Here is a 21,624-nt window from a genome sequence, read left to right on the forward strand (position 1 = left end):
CGCTGGGGGCTGCGCTCGCCGCTCCCCCGCCCTCCCGGCCAGGCGAGCGCCCCAGGAGGTGAGCAGTGGCCGCGGGCAGCGGGCGGGCTCTCAGCGGGGACCTGCCAGGGCGCGGGTCTCGGGAGTCCGAGGGGGAAGGCGTGACCCCGTTGAGCAACCGCTCCCGGTAAGCAAAGCAAGACCTTCTCCATACCTCTCCTCCGCGGCTCTCCCCGGCATTCCCCTCACCGAGCGCAGCCGCCGGGGGCTGGGGGCGCGGGCTTTAAGCGGATGAGCGGTGGAGGTGGGCTGTGCAGTTCCCGCGGCCCGCCTCGAGCCTTCCCGGCCCTGTTCCCCCCGATTCGACCCTCTCCCTCCCAGTCAGCCCGCGGATGAGGTCATGCCCGAGCCATCCCGGGGGTGGGGGACTTGGATCCTGTGGCAGAGGGTGTGTGTGGCGGGGCAGGAGAGGGAGGCAAAAGGCAGAGAACTACGGCAGCTCCTGCTAAATTGGGGGACCGGGGCGGAGGCCTCGCTTTGAGACCTGCTCCCAGAAGCGGCGGGATAAGGGGGAGAACCGAGAGTTTGTTTACAGACCTGAGCTCCAGGCTAGGGGGTGGGGAGGAGGAAAGTCCTGTCCCGGCCCCGAGGCACATCTGGAGCAGCCCCGAACATCTGGCTGAGCTCGCGCACGAGCCCCACACCTCCCAACTCTCGGAGCTGAGGTGCCTCCATGACCCTCACGGTCCATAGGGGCTCGGGGTCGGGCCCAGAGGGGGTAGTGGGAGGTGCCCCGAGTTACCCCACCCCACCCTTCCCACTTCCAAAATAACCCGTCTCGCGGGCCACCGGCGCATCGTCCGCAGCCCAACAGACACATCTCAAAAGACTCGCGGCCAGGGTCAAAACCGGGTTGCGGCCCCGCCTCGCTTGGCGTCGCAGGTAATCGTGAAGCAGAATCGGCGTCACCGGTTCTCCGGGTCGGCTCTGCGAGCTGCGCACCCGGAGACTTCAGCGCCGGCGCGCGGCGGGGACACTCAGCGCCGTCGCGCGGTGCCGGCTCCCGGCCCAGCGCAGGCTCATCCGGGAAGGGGAAGCTCGGCGTGTCTACGCCGGCTTTGCCTCAGAGGGGCAGCCGCCCTGGCAGCGGGGTTTCCAGGGCCTTCCAGAGCCCAAGCCTTACAACCACCTGTTAGAGCCGGGCCGTGGCTACTGCGCTCGCGGTGCCCAGAGTGTGCACCAGAGGTTTCCTCTGTCGCCCGCTGCAAGAGAGGTAGCTTGAACTTTATCCCCAGCGGGAGGAGGAAGGGACCCTTTATTTCTCCAAAGACACTGTGCTTTGACGCGGGCCCACTACGCGCCTGACCCCAAGGGAGGTTCCGAGCCGGGCCCGAAGCAAGGGGTTGGGCAGTTCGGAACTGACCACGGCAAGTGGATGTCTTATAGAGAGACCAGAATTGAGAGGGCACTTACTTTACACCTCATACCATCCCCAGAGGGGGGACACGGGGGTCCAGGAAGAGGAGGGGACTTGCCCAAGGTCCCAGGGCGCGGGAGGCTGCTGCGTATCCCACCTCGAACCCCGGTTTAGCGCCCCCTGGCGGGCTGGGGGCTCAGGGAGGCGAGGGCTCCCTGACCCGCGAGGCGCAGGCTGAGGGTGACCCAGCGGCCCGCGCGGCTGTCCTAGACACTCTGACACTGGACAAGAATAACCTGTCAGAACCCAGAGGCCCAGGCCAGGAGCCGCCTCCCCCAGCGACGTGCTGGGACAGCGAAGGGAGAAGCCCGGGACTACCGGGGCCGCTCCGAAAGAGCCGGGGGTAGCTTGGACGCCTGGGTCCCCGTGCGCCGTGACCCGGGCGGCCCCTCCTCTCTCTGGGCGAGTTGGGCTGGACACGGATCCCCTGCTGTGAGTCCGGGCTCTCGTCTCTCCGAGTGCAGCCTTTTCTCCTCCCTACCCTGGAATGCTGGGCGCCTTAGGGGGGAGCCCACACTTTGGGAGGGGGTGGGGGCGAGGAGAGACAGTGGCTGGAGTTTTTGATCCTCTCCCCCCCCCCCCCCCCCCCCCCGCCATATCCAGCCGATACTTTTCTCGTTCTCAGGAGTATGGTAAACTTTCAGGGCCAGTAAGACAAAAGGTTTGGATACAGGCTGGGTGGGAAGAGGGGGCACAGTTAGACTGCGACCCCCGCCTCCCCGCCCCCGTGCCATAATTCAGCAAAGTTTGTAGCGAGCGCCACGGTGTTAGGCGCCCAGCTGGGGGACTCTGCGGAGGAGAAAGAAAATGTAATTCAGAGTTTTCTCCCTGCCTTGCTCTGGGTCATGCCGAAGGCTCCAGGAAACAGTGGGATTTAAAATGTGTGTGTGTGTGTGTGTGTGTGCGCCCGCGCGCGCTTGCTTAAGGCGCACTCGTACATGCACACACTACGCAGGTAGACGTAATAGTGGAAACTTAGGCAGAGGGTAGCTCAGAAGAACCGCAGGCTACTGGAAGCTGGAAAGACCTCAGGAAATGCGTGAAGTCCAGTCCCTTGTTTTCATAGAAGGGAAAACTGAGGCTGGGGTGCTGGAAGGCTTGCCCAAGGTCACACAGCCAGATGGGAAACCCCCCCACTTCTCGCTCAAGCGCCCCCACTAAGGCGCCTCCTTTTTCCAACTCCACAAACCCTTTAGAAAGGAATCCCTTTGTCTGCTCCTCCCCAGGGTAGAGGGGCTGAGGCTGTGTTTGCATCCGGGAGAACGCCAGTTGTTGGTAAATTTGGAAGAAGCTGGGAAGGGAATTAAGGATGTGAAATGAAGAGGGGGAAAAAAAGGAGAAAATGAAAAAAGCCGGAGAAAGCGACTGTGCGGCCTGCGGGCGGGGTAAGGGCTACTCCGCGGCCCCAGGACGCCGCCTGGCGGCCGGAGGCGGCATCGCGCCGGCCCCGTGAGCTTCCCAGCTTAGCTAAGGCCAGGCTGCCCAGCCTTGGCTCCGGCCTGGGCACCATCCGACCCTCCAGAAGGGCACCGCTAGAGGGACTCAGAGACTCAGGACCCTGAACAGCCTTCACTGTACAAAGACCTTTGCCATCCCATTTCTCATCCTCCCCTTCACAGGCTGAGAAACTGATGCCCAGATCCAGCCCCCATTTCCCTGTCTTCTCACGGTCCCTGATCTCACCGGACACCGGGTAGACATGCGAGTAAAACACGGGCATGGACCTGCCGCTCGCTGGCTGAACAACCCTATTTCACATCTCCGCGCCTCCGTTTTCTCATCTGTGAGATGGGGGCAGTGATAGTATCTATCTCCCAGGGTTGCTGGGAGGAAAAAATGCGATCGCGTTAGGTGAATGTTCTTTTTAAAAGGTGAATTATGTCCTAATCACAATTTGAATCACAATTGTGTCCCCAGTTTACAGAGGGGGTAAACCGAGGCCCAGCAGGGAAGGAGAATGGCCAGGCCCATAATAACTAACAATTAATATTGCGGAGATGAGTACCCAGATCCTGGGCCCCGAATCCGCTCCTCCCCTCGCCCGCCCGCGGTCTCCGCCCTCGACCCCCTTCGTCTTCTTTCCGTCCCTCTCGAGAACTGTGTGCCTATCCGGGCTTCTCCCTCTGCCAAATGTCTTTCAGCCTCGCTCTCTGAGGGTCTCTCTCCCTCTCGCTGTGTCTCTGCCTGGTTTCTCCGGAGTTTCTGGTCCTGTCGCCCTCTTCGCTTCCCGCCGGGACCGCACTAGGTGGACAAGCCCTGGGCCGCGCTCCGGAGGCATTTAATTCGAGCCAGACGCCGGCCGCGTCCCGGGCTGTGCGGGGCGGGAGGCTACGCCGGCCGCGCGCCCGGCCTCCCCGGGCCCCGACCCCTCCTTTGTAATTTGAATAAAACGTCCCCCCCCCCCCGGCGTGGCCCCCGCCCCGCGCGCAGCCTTAACCCGCTGCCTCCGCTCTCCCCGACTGCAGGCGGCGTGCGCGCAGGAGGAGCGACGGCGGCCGGGCGCACGGCGGGACTTCGGCGCGGCTTCCGCAGGGTGCGACCCCCCGGCGCGCCAGCCGCGCGAGGATGAGGGCGCGGCCGCAGGTCTGCCAGGCGCTGCTCTTCGCCCTGGCGCTCCAGACCAATGTGTGCTATGGCATCAAGTGGCTGTAAGTAGGGACCCGCGTCCACGCACATGGGCCCCGGGACCCGTGGCTGGGGGAGGCGGAGAGCCTTAAGGGGCCCCCTGGGTCGGGCCAGCGTGCCCAAGACGCGGGAGCAGAAGTTGCCTGGCGGTCGTGGGCAAGTCACCCTTTTTAAGCCTCCTTTTCCTCCTCTGTTAAATATTGTCCTTACCTGCGGGAGGAGCAAGACAGGGCGTGGAGGACTACGGAATTGCCCTGTTCCGTGCGGCCGGAGGTTGCACAAGACCTCCACAGGGACAGATGGAAAAAGACCGTGGTCAAGGGGCCCAATCTAGAGGGTCTGCGCCCTGCACACAAGGCCTGCTCAATATTATGTTCCTTGACAGTCTCCTGACCCTAGCTGGAGGTTCTCAAACAGTCCAGACCCCTCCACCTGGGTGACCTTGGGGAAGTGTCACTCAGCCTCTTGGGAGCCTCAGCGTCCTCCTCTGTCAAAGGAGGGTAAGATGAGAAGCGGCTCATGAAAGAACCCCATAAACCGTCGGATGCTGAAGGGTAGTCCTTTAGATAGAAATTATTAATGGAGGGGTAAGTGGGAGAGAGACTCCTTTCCATCCAGCAGAAGGGAGTGCCTGCTCTGTGCTGGGCTGTGGGCAGGGAGGGCAGGGAGAAAGGAGTAAAAGCCAGCCCCTTCCTGGAGGAGCTGCCCTCTGGTCTGGAAGAGATAAGCCCAGGCTGTAAATAACTCCAAGTGCCCCAGGAGAGCCCAGGGCGGTGTTGTGGGAGCCCAGAGGAGAGGAGATCACCTGGTGGGGGGCACATCCTTGGGACCCTAGGTAGATTTTTCGTGGGTGGTGCTCCTAGGATGGGCCTGAGGAGTCTCTGGGAGTTTGGTGAGTGGGGGCAGTGAGAGAAGGGCACTTTGGGTAGAGGAACTCCCTGAGCTGTGGAAAAGTCCAGGACAAGACACAGCCTAGAGTTCCAGGTCGGGGCGGGGAGCCATGCAGATAAGACAGGCGTGGGACAGACTATGGGCTGGGGAAGGGCTTCGAGGACGGTTCATGGATTAGCTGGAAGACGGGGCAATAGTGGCTGGGCCACCGGCAAACAGTCTCGAGGTCACCAGCCCTACCCCTACTGGGGCTTAGTTATCCATTAATTCTCTTGAGAGGAAAACCCCATCTTCTTGCATTTCTTGTTTGTAAGGAGAAGCCTGAGCTCAGCAGCTTCCCAGCCTGGGGGCACCAGCTCTTCTCAGTCAGTCCTGACTAATTTTATGAGAAATCAGCCGCTCTCCTTCTACTGCTGGTACCTGGCACTGTCGCAGCTGGTGAGAACCTCTGATCAGGGAGCCCAAGCCCTCCTCACTCACCACCAACCTTTTACAGATAAGGAAACTGAGGTCCAGAGAGGGAAGGGCTTTGTTAAAGGGCCGGCCCAAGGAGGATCAGAGGCCGAGAACTGGGCTCACCCCTAGAGTGTTCTGGGGGACACTGCTATAATTCCCACACCACGGTGGGAACGCACAGGCTCTGAGAAATTTACAGGCCCCCAAGCTGGCACGTGGCTGGGTAGGGTCTAAAATAGATGGCTAGTTCAGCCCAACATCCATGCTGTCCCCACTGCATAGCCCAGGCTGCCACAAAAAATGAGTACAACTCACTGTCTGCCTTAAAAGAGCTCCCAGCCTGTTGGGGGAGACAGACATATAAAACGTACCAAGTGGACTTTGGGCTGTGTCCTGGGAGAGGGAGCATGGGAGCCCAGAGGAGGTGTGGTTAGCCCCACATAAGGGAGGTGACTCTGAGTCTGGCTTCAAAGGATAGATAGGATTTCGATGGCCGTGGATGGAATGCAAAGCAGGCATCCTAGGCAGAAGGAACAGCAGGGGTAGGACGATGCGTGTGGGGAAACAGAGAAGCCAGGAATTATAGGAGCTTACTAGTAAATCCCCAGAGCTTTAGACATTTAACTTTGATAACACTCCTATGAAGTAGGTGACATTCTTATCGCTACCATTTTACCAATGAGGAAACTAAGGTACAGAGAGGTTAAGTAACTGGCCCTGGGTCACACAGCTAGTTAATTAATGGTGGATGTGGGATGAGAAGCCAGGGAGACAGGCTCCACGAAGCCAAACCTCTTTGATAGTGGTTAAACTCTTGCTGGAGCTGAAGATAGAGGGGGAAGCAGGAGAAGGAGTGGAGTTTTAGAATAGCAACTCTGTGTGTCTGTATATGTATGTGGCCTTGGTACATGTCAGGCACTGTTCTAAGCGCTTGATGTATGTTGTTTCATTTAAATCTCCCAACCACCATGTGAGGTGGGTTCTGCCATCACCCTCATTAATCAGAAGAGGAAGTGGAGGCTCAGTGGGTCTTTAACGAACTGGGTGTCACACCTAACAGGCAGCAGAGGCAGCACTTGGAGTTAAGTTGGTGGCTCTGGGGGCTTTTGGTCACAGGGAGCCATAGGACAGTTGGGCACAGGGAAGGGTACGGTGGGGATGGGAAGCTGGGGACTCATCCAGGAGACTCAGCTGTCCTGGGGATGTCCCAGAGGACCCTGCTGCCCTGGGCTTTGGAAAGTGAGCTGAAGAGGAAAGGGGCATTTGACATGGGAAATGAAAGTAAACGTGGCTGAGTGACCCAGATTGCCCACTCACTGGGGACCTGGGACTCAGCTTGGGCTGTCTGTGGGGTAGGGGGTAAGGGAGAAGGGGTGGAAGCACCTGATCAGAAATAACCTGGGGGACCCCTCCCTACCTCACCTCCCACCCAAGCCAGGTTCTGGGAGACTCAGACCAGAAGTGTGGGCAGGGAGGATGGTTCCAGCCTTCTGTGAACCACGGGGGTTGCCCAGTGAGGGGAAGGCCTAGGGTGGCTGGGAGGACCCATAAAGGCCGCTCCACCCACCCCGGTCAGCCCCAAGCCTGCTGCTTACTCCGGGGCTGGGCCTCTTGTGGAAGAGTCCTAAGAGACTCAGAAGGGACACAGCTGCCGCAGAGAGGCCAGGAGGAGCACCAGACCTGAGTTGGGAGGCCTGGGTCCCAGCCTGAGCTCTGCCAGTTCACTAGCCATGAGCCAGGCTTCAGGCAAATCAATCATGTTAGCCTCAGTTTCCTCATCTCTACAATGGGAGTGAAAGAGCCCTAGCCTGTGATAAGGAGTCCTGGGTTCTAGCTTGGCTCTGCCTCTGATTGGCTGGCTGTGTACAGGTCAGGGCAAGCCCTGCCCTTCTCTGGGCCTCAGTGTCCCCACTTCCACAATGGGGTGGGGACTCTGAGGCCCAGCGAGGGGCAGTGACTTGCCCAAGGTGGAACGTTAGATGTGCTGAGCTGGAGCTGAAACCCAGATCTCTGCGCCTCCCCCACCCCCACCATTCCCAGGAGAACCCCAAGTCCTGAATGAGAGAGACCTCGGCCACCCCAGCGGCACCCTGGGCATAGGCCTCGCCTGTGAACTCTCTGTTTCCTCCTGTCCTCTCTTCCACCCTCTCCCCCATGCACCCACCCCCAGATAAACCAAAATGTTTTCAATTAGGGGTGTGCTGCAGTGAGGCAAGCCGGAGGAGATGTCCAGACGGGTAACTCCCCCGCCTCCCACCCTATCCTTGATTACCTCCCCAAGGGGGCCTTAGTTAGAAACGGTCATTACCACTAATTACCAGATGACCGCATCGCCCTCCTCGGGAGTGGAATCCGCTGCCTCCCGCCTCCTGATCTCCCAGTCTGCACGCTCCCGCGAGCAGGCCTCCCCCAGCACGCTGCAGCTGGCCGCTCTGTCCCAGCCGCTCTCTCCGCAGCCCCGCGCCCACCCAGGACCTCCAGAATGCTTCCCGTTTGTCCTCTGCCCACCTGGGCAGTCTGTGCCTCATCTGGGAACATCCTCACCGGGTTTCCCTCATTGAACCTCTCTCACCACCAGCTGGGGAGGTGGATGCCTGATGACTTAAGAGATGGACAGACTGACCCAGAGTGGCCCAGGGTCCCCAGACCCCAGGATCCCAGAGGACCCCTGCTTGGGAGCCGCAACCTGAGCTCCCCAGGGAAAGTCTCAGCTTACGTTATCCACTTTCTGAGCAAGAGCCCAGGGGAAGGACCTGGGAGGCAGCCACCCTGCATGAGTGCCTGCTGTGTGCCGGGTACCGTGCTGGGTGTTTTCTCGTGTATCTCCTGTAATCCTTCCTGTTGTGAAACAGAAAAGTGGCTCAGAGGGGGAGGATGGAAGCTGGGCAAGGGTGATGGGCAGAGCAGGCTCAGGACAGGCTGAGCGTGGACGGCCCCAAGCCCAGTAGAGAGGGGACCTGGGAAGGTGAGGCCAGGTTTGAGGGAGGATGGTGTCCAGAGGAGGCCGAGCGCCTGGGCACTGGAGCGCCTCAGCGTCCTCCTCTGTACAAAGGGGGTGATAATCTCCCAGGCCCCTCGGGCATTGTAAGAATGGGATGAAATGAGAGGCTCTGTAAACTGGGGAGTGCTGTGCCCACCTGGGACAGTGGGTCCATGCGCGTGGACAGTGTTTGCTAGGTGGTGGCAGAGGGGCCGTAACAACCAAGAAACAGGCTGAGGGGATGATATCTGTCCCTGTGTGCTCACCTCTCATCCAGTATGTGTTGCCGAAATTCAGGCAGCAGGTTCCCCAGTCATAGGCAGGGTCAGGCAACCATGCCTGAGGTCCGCATCCAGATACACCAAAGGTTTCTTGCCTCATGCCTTGGTGGGGTAGGGATGGGCCAGGGGTCGCAGTGAGGGAAGATGGCCCAAGATACCCACAGTCAATCTCAGACAGGCTGGGTTGTGCCACTCCAACCACAGACACCAGGCCATGCCCACTTGCCCTGGGTCTGCTTCCCAGGCCTCGGGGATGATTTCTGTATTTTGGAGGTGTAGGATGAGTGGGCCATGGCAGAGAGAGGCAGCAGGAAGCAAACTAACCTATTAGTACTCGGTGTAGCACATATGAACTCATTCAGCCCCTACAAGACCTCCAGGAGTCCCCAGTTTTTAGTTGATGCTCAGAGAGGGGCAGCAGTTTACCCAGGATTGCCCAGCACATAGAGGCCAGAGCTTGAGCCACAACCCAGGTCTTCTGACTCCCTCCCATTTATGAATGCCCCGAGTGCTTTCCATCCATTGTCATATTTAAGTCTTGCCATCACCTTTTGAAGTAGAATTTATCATTTTCTTATAACAGGTGAGGCCCAGAGAGGTTGGGTAACTTCCCCAGCTCACACAGCTGGTGCCCAAAGCCTGAGCTCTTCCCTGGGCCAGCCCATGAACTGGAACATCTGGGCCATTGCCTTATAACTGGTGATAGGTCTGTGCAGCCGTTAGACGAGGAGCTCCTTGAGGAAAGGATCTATGTCTGGGAAGAGTTGGTGCTTAGTAAATATTTCTTCCACAAGTAGATCCAGTTCATTTATTCATTTAGGTACAGGTGCAAGGGGAAAGGCATTCCTGGCATCAGGAAAAGCCTGGGCATACGCGTGGTAGTAGGGCAGTCCCTGTCAGAGAAGCCAAGAGTCTGGTGTGGCAGGTATTAGGACACACGGGGGACAAGGACGGGAGGCCAGAGAGGGCTTTAGGGCCAGGTTTTGAGGGGCCTTGAGGTCAGATGGAAGCCCTTGGCCTTGACTGAGTGGGTGCAGGAAGCTAAGGTAGGAAAAGGCCACCGACGCAGTAATCTAGTAGCTTCCATCACAGAGCCCTGACCATGATGTGTCAGCCCTGGGCAGAGCATGTGACCCACATTGAGTTAATCCCTCAGACAATGCTGGGAGATTGATGGAGAGGAGAGGCTGCCTGACTTGCTCAAGGTCACAAGGGGAGTGGGGGTGACAGAGCCAGGAGTCTGCCCAGGCCCGTGCCGTTCTTTGGCACCAGGCTGCCTCTCTTGGGATCTCAGGCCAGGGCCTCGAGGAGCTGGGCCTCACCAGGTCTCGGTCCTGACGCTGGGTGAGGTCTGCTGTGGTTCCAGCAAGTGGGGCACCTAGCACTTGGGCCTGAAGATTGGCCCCTTCTTGCCGCCTGTCCCTCCAGGGTCTCTGCTGGGTTTCCGAGGACCAGCTGGCCCTAGAGTAGGGGGTGGGTCTATGTGGAACCCTTTAAGGCTGTGGGGTCCCTCTAGCCTCCACTTAAGAGAAGGGGCTGCCTGATGCAGTCTGCTCCTCAGAGAAGGCCTGGGAGGAAGCTGAATGCAGGATCGACCCCTGGTCCTAGAGTCTTGGAATCCCAGTGCGCAGAACCAGGATCTGGAAGCTCTTAGGTCCTATAACATCACTAGAGGTCACAGGGACCCCCTAGGCCAGCATTTCCCAAAGCATGGAGGAGGTTAGCACTCCTCAAATATAGGGTTTTGTGCTCAGCAGACTTGGAAGTTAAACAAAACCAAGCCTGTTGCTTTGCTGCAGGACTTCTCAGGGCCTTTAAAATGTAAATGTGCATTACTAACCCTTCAAGGCGGGTTGTAGTATATCACATCCCCCAACTGTGCTTGATTGACCATGGATCCCTTTTTTCAGAGTGTCTCCCTGGAACCCATTCTGGGAACTACAGTTTAGAGGTATAGACACTGAGACCCAGAGAGGGACAGTGATTTATCTAAAGTCATATAGCAAGTTAATGGCTAAGTCCAATTTATCAGCAAATTGAGTGGCTCTTTAATCTTTTAATGAATCTCTTGCCTGTATGTGGGATCTTACAGCCTAATAAATGGGTTTAATAATTAAACGAAGCCGTAGTGGGAAGCTCCTAACTCACACTGTGCATCTAGTAAATGGTCAATTAATAGTATGTATTACCATGATGATGATGATATAATAATCCAGCACTTAGCACAGCGTCTAGCATGTTCAGTATTGAATGAATGTTGAATGAAGAGTAATCATTCACAGCTGTGTGGGACTAAATAAGGCAGTGGATATGAGTGCTTTGTGAGCTATAAAACTGTTTATTGTTAGTATAATTATAATAAAGCTTAGGTAGGATGGGGGCCAGGATCCTATGTTATGAATGACGGCATAAGGCCCAAAAAAGGACAGTGATGTGCCCAAGGTCACACGGGGGCGGGAGGGGGAGCCGTTACTCTGCTGGGGACAGTGCTTGGCCTCCTGGTTTCCCAGCTCCTTCCAGCAAAGGCTCCAAGACTGTGGAGGAGAGGCTGGGGCCGGTACAGCGGGTGGAAGCAGCACGGCCCCTCACAGCCCTGACTTCCCTTCCATTGGTTGCTGCCTTTTGGCCTGTGTGCAGGGCGCTCTCCAAGACCCCGGCGGCCCTGGCGCTGAACCAGACGCAGCACTGCAAGCAGCTGGAGGGCCTGGTGTCCGCGCAGGTGCAGCTGTGCCGCAGCAACCTGGAGCTCATGCACACCATCGTGCACGCCGCCCGCGAGGTCATGAAGGCCTGCCGCCGGGCCTTCGCGGACATGCGCTGGAACTGCTCCTCCATCGAGCTCGCCCCCAACTACCTGCTTGACCTGGAGAGAGGTAGGGGGCCAGCGGAGGCTGCTAGGGCCTGCGGAATGCATGCGGGTGGGGTGGGGTGGATGAATTCAGGCATCAATCTATGTGTGTTTAGATAGGTGGGTGAATTCATGGATGGATGGATGGAAGTGTGATGGGGGGATGAGTGAATAGCTGGATGATGGATGGGTACACGGATGGGTGGTGGACATGGGTATTGGGGCGTGAATTGTTGAATGAATGAACATATAGTGAGTGAATATACCAGTGCGGGGAGCCTGAATGACAGTACAAATGCACAGGTACCCCTCACGCCGGAACAAAGGAATGAATGATGCAGGAAGGCTCTGGGGGTGGGGGGTCTGTAATGAGAATGCGACTGAGCCTGCCCTCGGGGCAGACAGGTGTGGAGCAGTTAATTCTAGACCATCCCGACTGAAGGTGCTGGGAAAGGCACAAAGTGATGTAGGGACTAAAGAACATCTGTGGAGAAGACTTCCCGGAGGAGGTGACTTCTGGGGGTGGATTTGGGGGTCCTGTGTATCATAGAGAGGCTTTTGAAGGGTAGGAATGCCCCAGTGGATCTCATCTTTCCCCCACACGGTGACAGCTAACGTTTGTGCAGCACTTTACAAAGCCTCCTTCCTTCCTGAATTACCTGAGCTCCAGAGCAAGCCTGTGAGGTAGGTATTTTCATTCCCACTCTACAGTTAAGGATACTGAGGCTTGAGAAGGGGGGTAACTTGCTTGGATGCAAGGCCAGGACACCCCACTGCCAAGGCACGTTGGGCTCCAGCTTAGTTTGCTGGGGCTGCTGTAACAAAGGCCCACGCACTGGGGGCTTCTGACAACAGAAGAATTGACTCACGGTGCTGGAGGCTGGAAGTCTGAGGTCAGAGTCAAGGTGTCAGCAGGGGTCCCTCTGAAGACCCTGGGGGAGGATCCATCCCCGCCTCTTCTTAGCTTCCGGGGCTGCCGCAGGCTTCGGTGCTCCTCGGTGCTCCTGCATCACTTCAGTCTCTGCCTCTGTCCCGTGGCCTCCGCCCTCTTTGTCTCTGTATCCCCAATTCCGTCTTCCTATAAGGACACCAGTCATTGCATTAGGGCGCACCCTGCTCCATCTAATGACCTCATCTGAGGTCAGTTACACCTGCAGAGAGCCTATTCCTAAGTAAGGTCACATTCACAGGGACCAGGGGTCACATTTCACCCCACAGCGGGCTCTTTGCTCACTGGTCTCTGAGGAGCTCAGGGACTGGGCCTTCTGTTCCCGAAAGCAGCCCCTAACGCTGGGTGCAGGGCAAGCAGGGAGGAAAGTGCAGCATGGTGAGTGTGTGAGTGAGGGTGTGCCCTGGGGGGCTGGCTTTGCGTGCTTTGTGAGAGTGTGCAGCTCAGCTAGTGCGTTTGGGGGAGGATGGGGGCGTGACAGATGAATGGTCGTCGTGCCATCCTCCACCTGCTTGCTGCCCCTGTCCCCACCCGACCCCGCAGAGGCAGGCGGGGGCCCTCAGGTCTGGGCAGGGTCCTATCCCCGGGTCGCCCGCCCCGGCTGACCCCACACCTCCCCACAGGGACCCGGGAGTCAGCCTTCGTGTATGCGCTGTCGGCGGCCGCCATCAGCCACGCCATCGCCCGGGCCTGCACCTCCGGCGACCTGCCCGGCTGCTCCTGCGGCCCCGTCCCAGGTGAGCCACCCGGGCCCGGGAACCGCTGGGGAGGATGTGCGGACAACCTCAGCTACGGGCTCCTCATGGGGGCCAAGTTTTCCGATGCTCCTATGAAGGTGAAAAAAACAGGATCCCAAGCCAATAAACTGATGCGTCTACACAACAGTGAAGTGGGGAGACAGGTAACCACCCCCACCCCCCAGATGGTTGTGCTTGTGCCAATTGGCCGGAAAAGGGCCGCCCAGTGTGCCCTGGTGGAGGGGTGGCGGGGGGACGGGCCCTGATCCACCCACACTGATGTGCTCCTGGCCTCCCCTGGCTCTTCCCTCTCCAGCTGCTTGGGGCTTGCCTGGCTCCTCCTCCTCCAGGGGGTCCACCAGGATTTGGGCTGGAGAACGTCGGTGGAGCAGAAGGAGCACTGAGCTGGGAGTCAGGAGCTCTAAACTCACTGTGTGACATTGGGCGAGTCACTTCCTCCCTGGCCTCAGTTGTTCCCATCTATAAAATGGGGTGGGTTGGTGCTCTCTGGTCCCCATTGGTCACGTTCCTCAGGCTCTTCCTCTGGGGCTCTGGGCCAAGGCCGGTGTGGAAGGAAGCATGGAGAGGGCTGCGGAGCAGCAGACCCTTGCTAAAGGGTCGTCTCCTTGGATCTAATGGGGACTCTCTCCCAGCTCCAAAACCCACCCCAACCTCCTAAACACGGTTTCCCCTCCATGTCTGTTATTATCAGTGTTGCATTAATTCCTCACCTCATTCCACAGGAGGTTGGGGTGAATGCATAAGTGAATGAATGGACCTTTTTATTTTTTGAAAATTTTAAAAAAAACAACTTTGTACCGATCGGTGTGCCAGACACTGTGGTGGGTCCTTGATTAGTTTTCTCTCCCGTAGTCCACAAAACCACACTGTGAAGAGGTACTGTTACCCCTCCTTACAGATGGGGAACTGGTCCTGGAGGGGCAGAGTGTCCTGTGTGGATGGCATCTCATGACCTCTTCCCTGCAGCCCCGTTAGGCCCATTATGCAGAAGCACCACGTGGGGCAGAAGGAACTTAGTTGGCTTGGCCAAGGACACACAGTGCAATGGAGCCCAGGTCTATGGGACTCCAGGTCTAGAGGTTTCCTTGTCCTCACCTTCCTCTCTCTCTGGTCTCCCTCTTGTAAGGATTCTAGGACATCCAGGCCATTTTTGGGCAGTTGGGGAAACTGAGGCCAAGTCACCCTGTGGATCTGTAGCAGAACCTGGCTAGGGACCCAGAACTCCTGCCTCCCAACCCTGCTGGCCCAACCCCCCACACCCTTGGAAACCCATTGGGAGCCCTTCACCCAGCCTCCTGCCCAAGAACCCAGCCCCACTCCTGCCCATGGCCAGGCCTGAGCCTCATGCTGCCAGGGGTACAGCCGTCCCATCCCACAGTGCAGTCCAAACAGGGTCCTCAGCCTCAGAGGCACATCAGCCCTTTCCCAGGGGCCCTGATGCCAAGGAGCTGGCCTCCCTGGGGCCGTCTGCAAGGGCCCGGGAGGGTAGATGACAGCGCGGTCAGCACCGGCACCATGGCCTCAGGAAGCCTGGGCCCCTTCCCGCCGTCTGAGCTGAGGAGCTGAATGTGATTTACCTCTCCTGGATGACTCAGAAGTACCTTGTGCCCTTGGGAGGCTGAATGTCCCTGCAGTCGGGTTCACTTCACTATGTGCTCTCCACAGGCTTTGCTGAGACAGTTCCAGACTCTAGACCCAAGTGGACTCCCTCATTCCCCACTTCCTGGCACTGTGAGGGGTAGGGAGCCCTGGGACCTTGACCAGCTTCCTCACTAACTCCCTGTGTGATTTTGGGCAAGTCCTTGCCCTCCGTGTGCCTCAGTTTCCCCATCTTTTTGATGCAGGGGTAGGCCCAGGGGACCCATAACCCTTGCAGTAGAGTACACAGGGCAGGCGGGGGGGTGGGCAGAGGGATCTGAGTCCTGTGTGCAAGGAGTTGGCGCTTAGACTGCAGAACTGAAAGGCCTGCAGAAGGCGTCCCAACTCATGCCCCTCAGGTACGCAGGGAGAAACTGAGGCCCGTGGAAGATGGTGGCACAGAGTCACTTCCAAAGCCAGGGCTAGTGTCTCCCCAGGCCCCAAGCCCAGGCCTCCCCTCTCCACCATAATTCTTACTTAGACTGATTTTTCAAAACCAAATATTGATTTAACTATTGTAGTTCACAAAACTCTTTCACATATGTCATCTCGTTGAATCCTTTCAACGACTCTGCAAGGTAGCAGTTACACACCTGCTCAGCACACGTGAAGACAGGCAGCAGAGGGGACGGCCAGCCAGGCCAGGGCTGCCCCCCCCCCCCAGCACCCACCTCTTGCCTCTTCTTCCCTCCTTCCCTTCCTTTTCTTCTCCCTGCCACCTTCTTTTCAGCAAGCATTTTGTGAGAGAGAAAAAGCATAGAATAATGAAAAGCCATGGCTTTTGGAATTGCCCTCAGACCTGGGTTCAAATCCCAGCCCAAGATCTTCTAGCTGTGTAGCCTTGGGCAAGAGACTCAGCCTCGCTGAGCCTTCATTTCCTCTTTTTTAAACGGAGAAATGAATGATATCCCCCATGAAGGGCTTCTGTGATGATGAAGCCATTTTAAGTGTGAGAGCACTTGGTACACTAGGTGTATAAATGGCGTCCGTTAGCCCTGCAAAAGCCACTCTCTTCCTGCCCCTCCCAGCTGCCCCCCAGGTTGGAGGAGGAGCTAAGGATCCTTTAGAGCAAAAAGCCCTGTCACTTGAGGCCCGGAGCAGGTGGTGACTCCCTGAGAGCACTGGCAGGCAGAAGGGTGGGCCAGGGCCCCGGGGCAGGCCAGGGAGGGGGCTCTGGCTGCCCAGCCCGACGCCCTCCGCTGTCCGCAGGCTCTGCGTGCCTCTCTGGAGATGAAGTGTAAGTGCCACGGGGTGTCTGGCTCCTGCTCCATCCGCACCTGCTGGAAGGGGCTGCAGGAGCTTCGGGATGTGGCCGCCGACCTCAAGACCCGCTACCTGTCGGCCACCAAGGTGGTGCACCGACCCATGGGCACCCGCAAGCACCTTGTGCCCAAGGACCTGGACATCCGGCCTGTGAAGGACTCGGAGCTCGTCTATCTGCAGAGCTCCCCTGACTTCTGCATGAAGAACGAGAAGGTGGGCTCCCATGGGACGCAGGACAGGTAAGGGCCCGCCGCCAGCTTGGCAGGAAGCGTCAGCCATGTGGCACATGCCCCAACCCAGCTCGGGGCCAGGCACACAGTCAGCATTCGGGGAACAGAGTCCCCGCCCAGTTGAACGCCAGGTGGAGGTGTGGGGTCCCAGGGGCCCCTGGCAGAGCTCCTGGGCGTGGCTGTTATGTACCTTGCCCAGGCAGGGGCTCCTGGGGAATGGAGGCTCGTGGGAGGCCCCCATCCCACCTGCCCCCTAGTGTGGGAGACAGGGGGGAAGAGACAGTGACTGTGTTGGGGGACAGGGACTGGGAAAGAGGCTGCCTGACATAAAATAGATCCTCAGTAAATGTCCATCAAATGAATAAGCGAAGGATAAATGTCATACAACCTGTGAGCTGGACCAATGAACTGAGGCACAAGGGGAGGTGGGAGCAGTGGCCAGCCCGTGGCCGCACAGGAAGTCTGCACAGTGTGGAGCTGGAACCAGGACAAGCGCTTTTCAGAGGGGCAGCAGGAGAGCGAGGTCGGCCTGCAATCTGTGGAGAGACGGCGCTCCCATGCCCCCGCCTGCGTTCACCCACCTCCCAGATCCTAGCTTTCTCCCCCAGGTCCCCCATTTCAGAGCCAGAACTGGCGTCCCTACAGCAGGTCCCATCACAGCTGCTGAAGCCGATTCAGGACAGGAGAGAAGGAGGGAGCCAGTGGTGACTACAGACCTACTATGTGCCAGGAAGGGCTGGTGAGGATTCAGGGGAGCAGCTCTTCCCAGAGATGGTTCAGGAGGAATCCAGTCCTGAAATGCTATAAAGAAATAGTTCTGCGATCAAATACGTTTGGAAATTCTCTTTGGCGATTTGCAAGGCACGAGAACATATTAAAGGCTCTGAGGAATCCCGCAGTAAAGGATCTGTCTAAGCCAGTGTTTCCCAGAGGTGTTTGGCTGTGGAACTCTTTTATTAAGGAGCCCCTAATAGCATTCCACAAAACTAGTGTTCTTCCAGGTTAAAAGAATATTGAACCAGAGTGAGGGTGTCTGAGAACGTGTCTGGCACATAGTTGGTTCCTGGCCAGCTTTTGCTTCCTCCTCAGCCCACGTTCCTGTCTCCAGGAGAGGGGGACTGCTTTGGGGGGCTCCATCCTCACAGGCCAGGGCAGCAGGCTCTGCAAGGAGGCCCAGGCTCCCATCTGGAGGCCAGATTGAGAGACTCAGGCAGAATGAAGATGGAACAAGGTCAGGCCAGGGAGACAGGAAGGAGCGAGAGTCTGGGCTGAGGCAGCCAGGGTGGGTGTGATGAGGATGGGGTTGGGGGGAAGATTCTAGAACCCAGAGGACCTGGGGGAAGCGCACTGAGGACCCCAGAGCAAAGAGAGGGTCTCCCTGGATCCACAGGGCGGTGTGTGCGTGTGTGTGTGTGTGTGTGTGTGCGCGCGCGTGCGCACGCGCACGTGTGCACATCAGGGAAGGACAGTTCCCACCCTGATGCTGCAGTTTCCTAGCTGTGGGACCTTGAGCAAATCCCTTCACCTACCTGAGGCTCAATTCTCGTCTTCTGTGCCAACAGGATGATACCACTCACCTGGGAAGGTTGGCAAGTGATTCTAATCACATTTACGGAGCAGCCCCTCCTTGCTGGGTGGTGTCAGTGCTGTAGGAAGGGTTTGTGAATGACAGTCTCCCCTCCCCAAGGCTGCCAGGCCTCTTCCTTCCCAGCTGTCCCGACTCTGCACCTAGGACTTGCCCCCAAACTATTGACGAGGAGGCCCCATTCCACAGCACCAGCTACCACCCTTGCTTTCTCAGAATGCTATCCCCCACCGCCCCCAGGCTTCCTGCCATGCTCAGCTCTGGGCCTCTGCAGACAGCTGTATGGGTCAGCTCTTCCTGCAGTAACAAACAGCCCTTACATCTCAGTGGTTCACAACCACAGACACTTCTTACAGCATCACATGAGGCTTTGGCAGGCACCAGGGATGGGGAGGGACATCAAGTGCTCAGACTGTGACAGGGAAAACGAGGAGCCCAGAGGGGCCCTGACTCAGCCTAGACATCAAGGAAGGCTGCCTGGAGGAGGGGAAACGTGAGCTTTACTAGATTAGGGATTTGGGGGGTACAGGGGGTTGGATGCAAATGAGCTTTGTTAACTGTAAAAGGCAGGTACACAGGTGGTACACGTGGCTGGGCCCCTAGCTGGGCAAGATGCCCTCCTCAAATCCAGCCTGGTGAACTGAAGCCTCCTCAGCAGCTCCTATTCCAAACTCTGAAACCTGCCCTTTCTCCAGGCCCCAGCCTCCCCAGCTCCCCCTCACAGGCACCATCGCGGGTCTTGTCTGGCTCTGAGGTTGGAGGCCATGTTTCAAACATTGCATGTCAGGGACCCAGAAATAAAAATGAAACTCTGCCCCCTTCCACTGCCCTTTCCTAGAGGAGTCATCCAGAGACCTTCAGGTTCAGGCTAGGGAGACTAATGGTGTCGAGTGACTAAACAAAGCCCAGAAATGTTAAGTGACTTGCCTTAAGTCACACAGCCAGTAAGAAGCAGAGCTGGGGTTTGAACCCAGGTCTTTCTGGCTCTGGGGCCTGTGTTCTTTCTGCTCTTCCCTCCTGCCCGGAACTGCTTCCAGTCCCCACACGCAGGTTGCCGTCTCCTCCTGACTCCCCCTCCAAAGTGCTCCCCTGCTTCCCTCCCCATGGCTCCTTCCCAGCTCAGGCTTCAGCTTCTCTTACTCAGCTGCTGCTGGCAGCAGCCTTCCTGGCCTCCCTGCCTCCAGCCCTGCTCCTCCATCCATCTCTCAGTCCCCTTAGATTAGGTCAGGTCAGGGTGTTTGTCCTCCTTGCCCCCAACACCCTTTCTCCTCCCCTTCGTCTTAGATTCCTGTTCATCTTTCATGCAATGGTCTGGATGATCCCTCCCCCTCCAGGAAGCCTTCCTGAGCTCTCACAGACCCCGTGCTCACCCTGTGTGATGCTGGGCAAGTCCCTTCCCCATTCTGTGCCTCAGTTTCCCCATCAGGAAATATGAGGGTTGGATTTGGTCATGTCTAGGGCTTGCCCACCTCAGACATTCTGGAATTCCTTGGTCCACATGGCTGTGGGGATCCAGCTGCATCCCATGACAGCATCCCTGTCGAGCCTAAGCCCAGCTAGATGAAATGCCAACCTGCACAGATGTTTCTTCGCTAGACAGAAGAACTGACGGCAAGGATATTTGGGTTTTATAGCGACCTTCAGTGTCTTCTTTGCCCACAGGACTGATTCAGGAAGAAATGCGGGCCCTGGCAGCCCATGGGTTCTCTGCCCTTTAGGGTGGGAGAATATGCACTGGATTTGGTTTCAGGACCCCTGAGCTTGAGCCCTGCTTATCCACAAACTCCTATGAGACCTTGAGCAGGCCTCTGCCCTTTGCTGAGCCTGTTTCCATCTGTAAAATGGGCATAGTAATTCCACTGACCCAAAGACCTTGCCTGCCTCGGATAAGATAAAATACTGGAGGGAAGCGCCTGGTTCAAAGGGGGCAAATTATTGACGGACCCTCTGTCTCCACCAAGAGAGTGCCAAACGCTCAGTTTGCCTCACATCCGATGCCATTTGTTTGTTTCAGAATTTATCCTGGGATTCTAAAAGTAAAAACGATCTTTACGCTTGTTACGATATAATTAAGGATTAAATACGAAGATAGGATTATTAGACAGTGGCTTGAGACACTTTCAAGTATTTAGAAGTAGAAGATATAGGAAAAGAGACAAAAGAAACAAAACACCCCCTCATTTTGACGAATGCCTATTGGAAATATAGGGAAAAGTGAGAAGTACCCCTGGGAAAGGGGGTTATTTTAAATTCCCCAAAGACCAAAACACCGTCCAAGGGGGACTGAGGCTGCAGCCGTGGTCAGAGGAGGCTGGGGCTGCCTGGCTGGGAGTGGAGGGACTGGTGGGTGACAGGATGCTCACTGACCTCCCCTCCCCCTCCAGGCAGTGCAACAAGACGTCACATGGCAGTGACAGCTGTGACCTCATGTGCTGTGGACGCGGCTACAACCCCTACACAGACCGTGTGGTCGAGCGGTGCCACTGCAAGTACCACTGGTGCTGCTATGTCACCTGCCGCAGGTGTGAGCGCACGGTGGAGCGCTACGTCTGCAAGTGAGGCTGCTCCGCTCCTCGGGGACCCTCAGAGGCTGGCCAAGGGGCCTGGAGACGCGCCATGGATTTTGGCTTGTGAATTCCAGATGCTAGACGTGGAAGGAGGCTTGTCCTCTGCCTCCACTTGGAAACCACCAGGAACAGAAGGCCGGGCCACCCGGGAAAGAGGGCCAGGACATCAAAGGAAACTGACAAGGTTAAAAATAACCTGGCAGCCCGAGGCCCTGGAGTGCCCACCTGCTGCCTTCCAGGCGGGTCTAAGAAGCCAGAGGCATGGGTTTGGCAAGACTGGTACAGGCTCGACCTTTCCTAGCCAGAGACTCCAGCCTCCTGGGAAGTGGGAGGTCAGCCTCTCCTCACCAGAATGTTCTGCAGGCCTAGCCCTCGAGACCCCCGGCCCACCCCAGGGTCTGAGCCTACTGGGCCCACCACATGGAACCACTAGCTTGGGTTGTAAATGTTTCCTTGTTTTGTTTTGTTTTTCTTCCTCTGGGATGTGGGAGCTACAGAAATATTTATAAAACATAGCTTTTTCTTTGGGGTGGCTGGCCTCAATTCCTCTTTATATATTTTATATATATATATATATATATATATGATCTGTATTTTAAACAAGCTCTTTAAACAGCTGTATGAAATAAATGCTGAGAACCCCAGGCCGCCCCTGCAGTTTCTGGCCTCTTCAAGTGAGCTCAGAGGATCCTGGGGCTGGTTGGGTGAAGTCTCCGGTTCCCAGGCGAGGCGGCGTCCGATTGATGTTCCCCACACGCTCCACCACCCAGCTCAGGCCCCAGCCTCCTTGTAAGATCTCCCGGTCAAGGGCGAGGACAGACGTCTTGAAACCCAAACCCAGCTGGCAGACTCTTTGTTCCCCAGGGACACACATGCAGGCGCACATAGCCTGGCTGTGTCATCAGACCTGCTAAGTGGCTTCAAGAGAAAACCTACCCGGGAGCTGGGAATGCAGACCTCAGGGAGGTGGTGGCAGAACCACGCCCCAGCTAGCCCTAGCAGGGTTTCTGTGTGAAACCTGTACGGAGGGCTTTGCCCTCCCTAGCCTCAGTTTCTCCGTTTGTAAAGCTGGTGGTGGAAATTGAGGGGTGGTTGGA

General features: G+C 57.3%; 1 protein-coding gene across 4 annotated transcripts; it reads left to right on the forward strand.

The window, feature by feature from the left end:
- WNT11 (Wnt family member 11) lies at positions 1-21,164 on the forward strand. Of its 4 annotated transcripts, XM_082659553.1 has the most exons (6): positions 1,800-1,888; positions 3,922-4,104; positions 11,327-11,562; positions 13,110-13,387; positions 16,092-16,384; positions 20,345-20,658. In XM_082659553.1, the coding sequence occupies exons 2-6, from the start codon at positions 4,022-4,024 to the stop codon at positions 20,517-20,519; spliced, it is 1,065 nt and encodes a 354-aa protein (XP_082515679.1). In that variant the 5' UTR covers positions 1,800-1,888; positions 3,922-4,021; the 3' UTR covers positions 20,520-20,658. The 4 variants fall into 4 exon arrangements, with proteins under 4 accessions (XP_082515680.1, XP_082515679.1, XP_082515678.1 ...); XM_082659552.1 differs by lacking the exon at positions 16,092-16,384 and having other exon boundaries at positions 13,110-13,223; positions 20,345-21,164; XM_082659554.1 differs by lacking the exons at positions 1,800-1,888; positions 3,922-4,104; positions 16,092-16,384 and adding an exon at positions 1-58 and having other exon boundaries at positions 13,110-13,223; positions 20,345-21,164.
- Positions 21,165-21,624: the final 460 nt, after the last annotated feature.

This window comes from Grampus griseus (assembly GCF_964374135.1).
Source record: "Grampus griseus genome assembly, chromosome: 8".
NCBI lineage: Eukaryota > Metazoa > Chordata > Mammalia > Artiodactyla > Delphinidae > Grampus > Grampus griseus.

Excerpts from the sequence above, each read along its gene's own strand:
- WNT11 (XM_082659552.1), top strand. The coding sequence starts at position 4,022 with ATGAGGGCGCGGCCGCAGGTCTGCCAGGCGCTGCTCTTCGCCCTGGCG. Across the intron at positions 4,105-11,326 it reads TGCTATGGCATCAAGTGGCT|GGCGCTCTCCAAGACCCCGG; the intron begins GTAAGTAGGGAC and ends GCCTGTGTGCAG. Across the intron at positions 13,224-20,344 it reads CTCCTGCGGCCCCGTCCCAG|GCAGTGCAACAAGACGTCAC; the intron begins GTGAGCCACCCG and ends CTCCCCCTCCAG.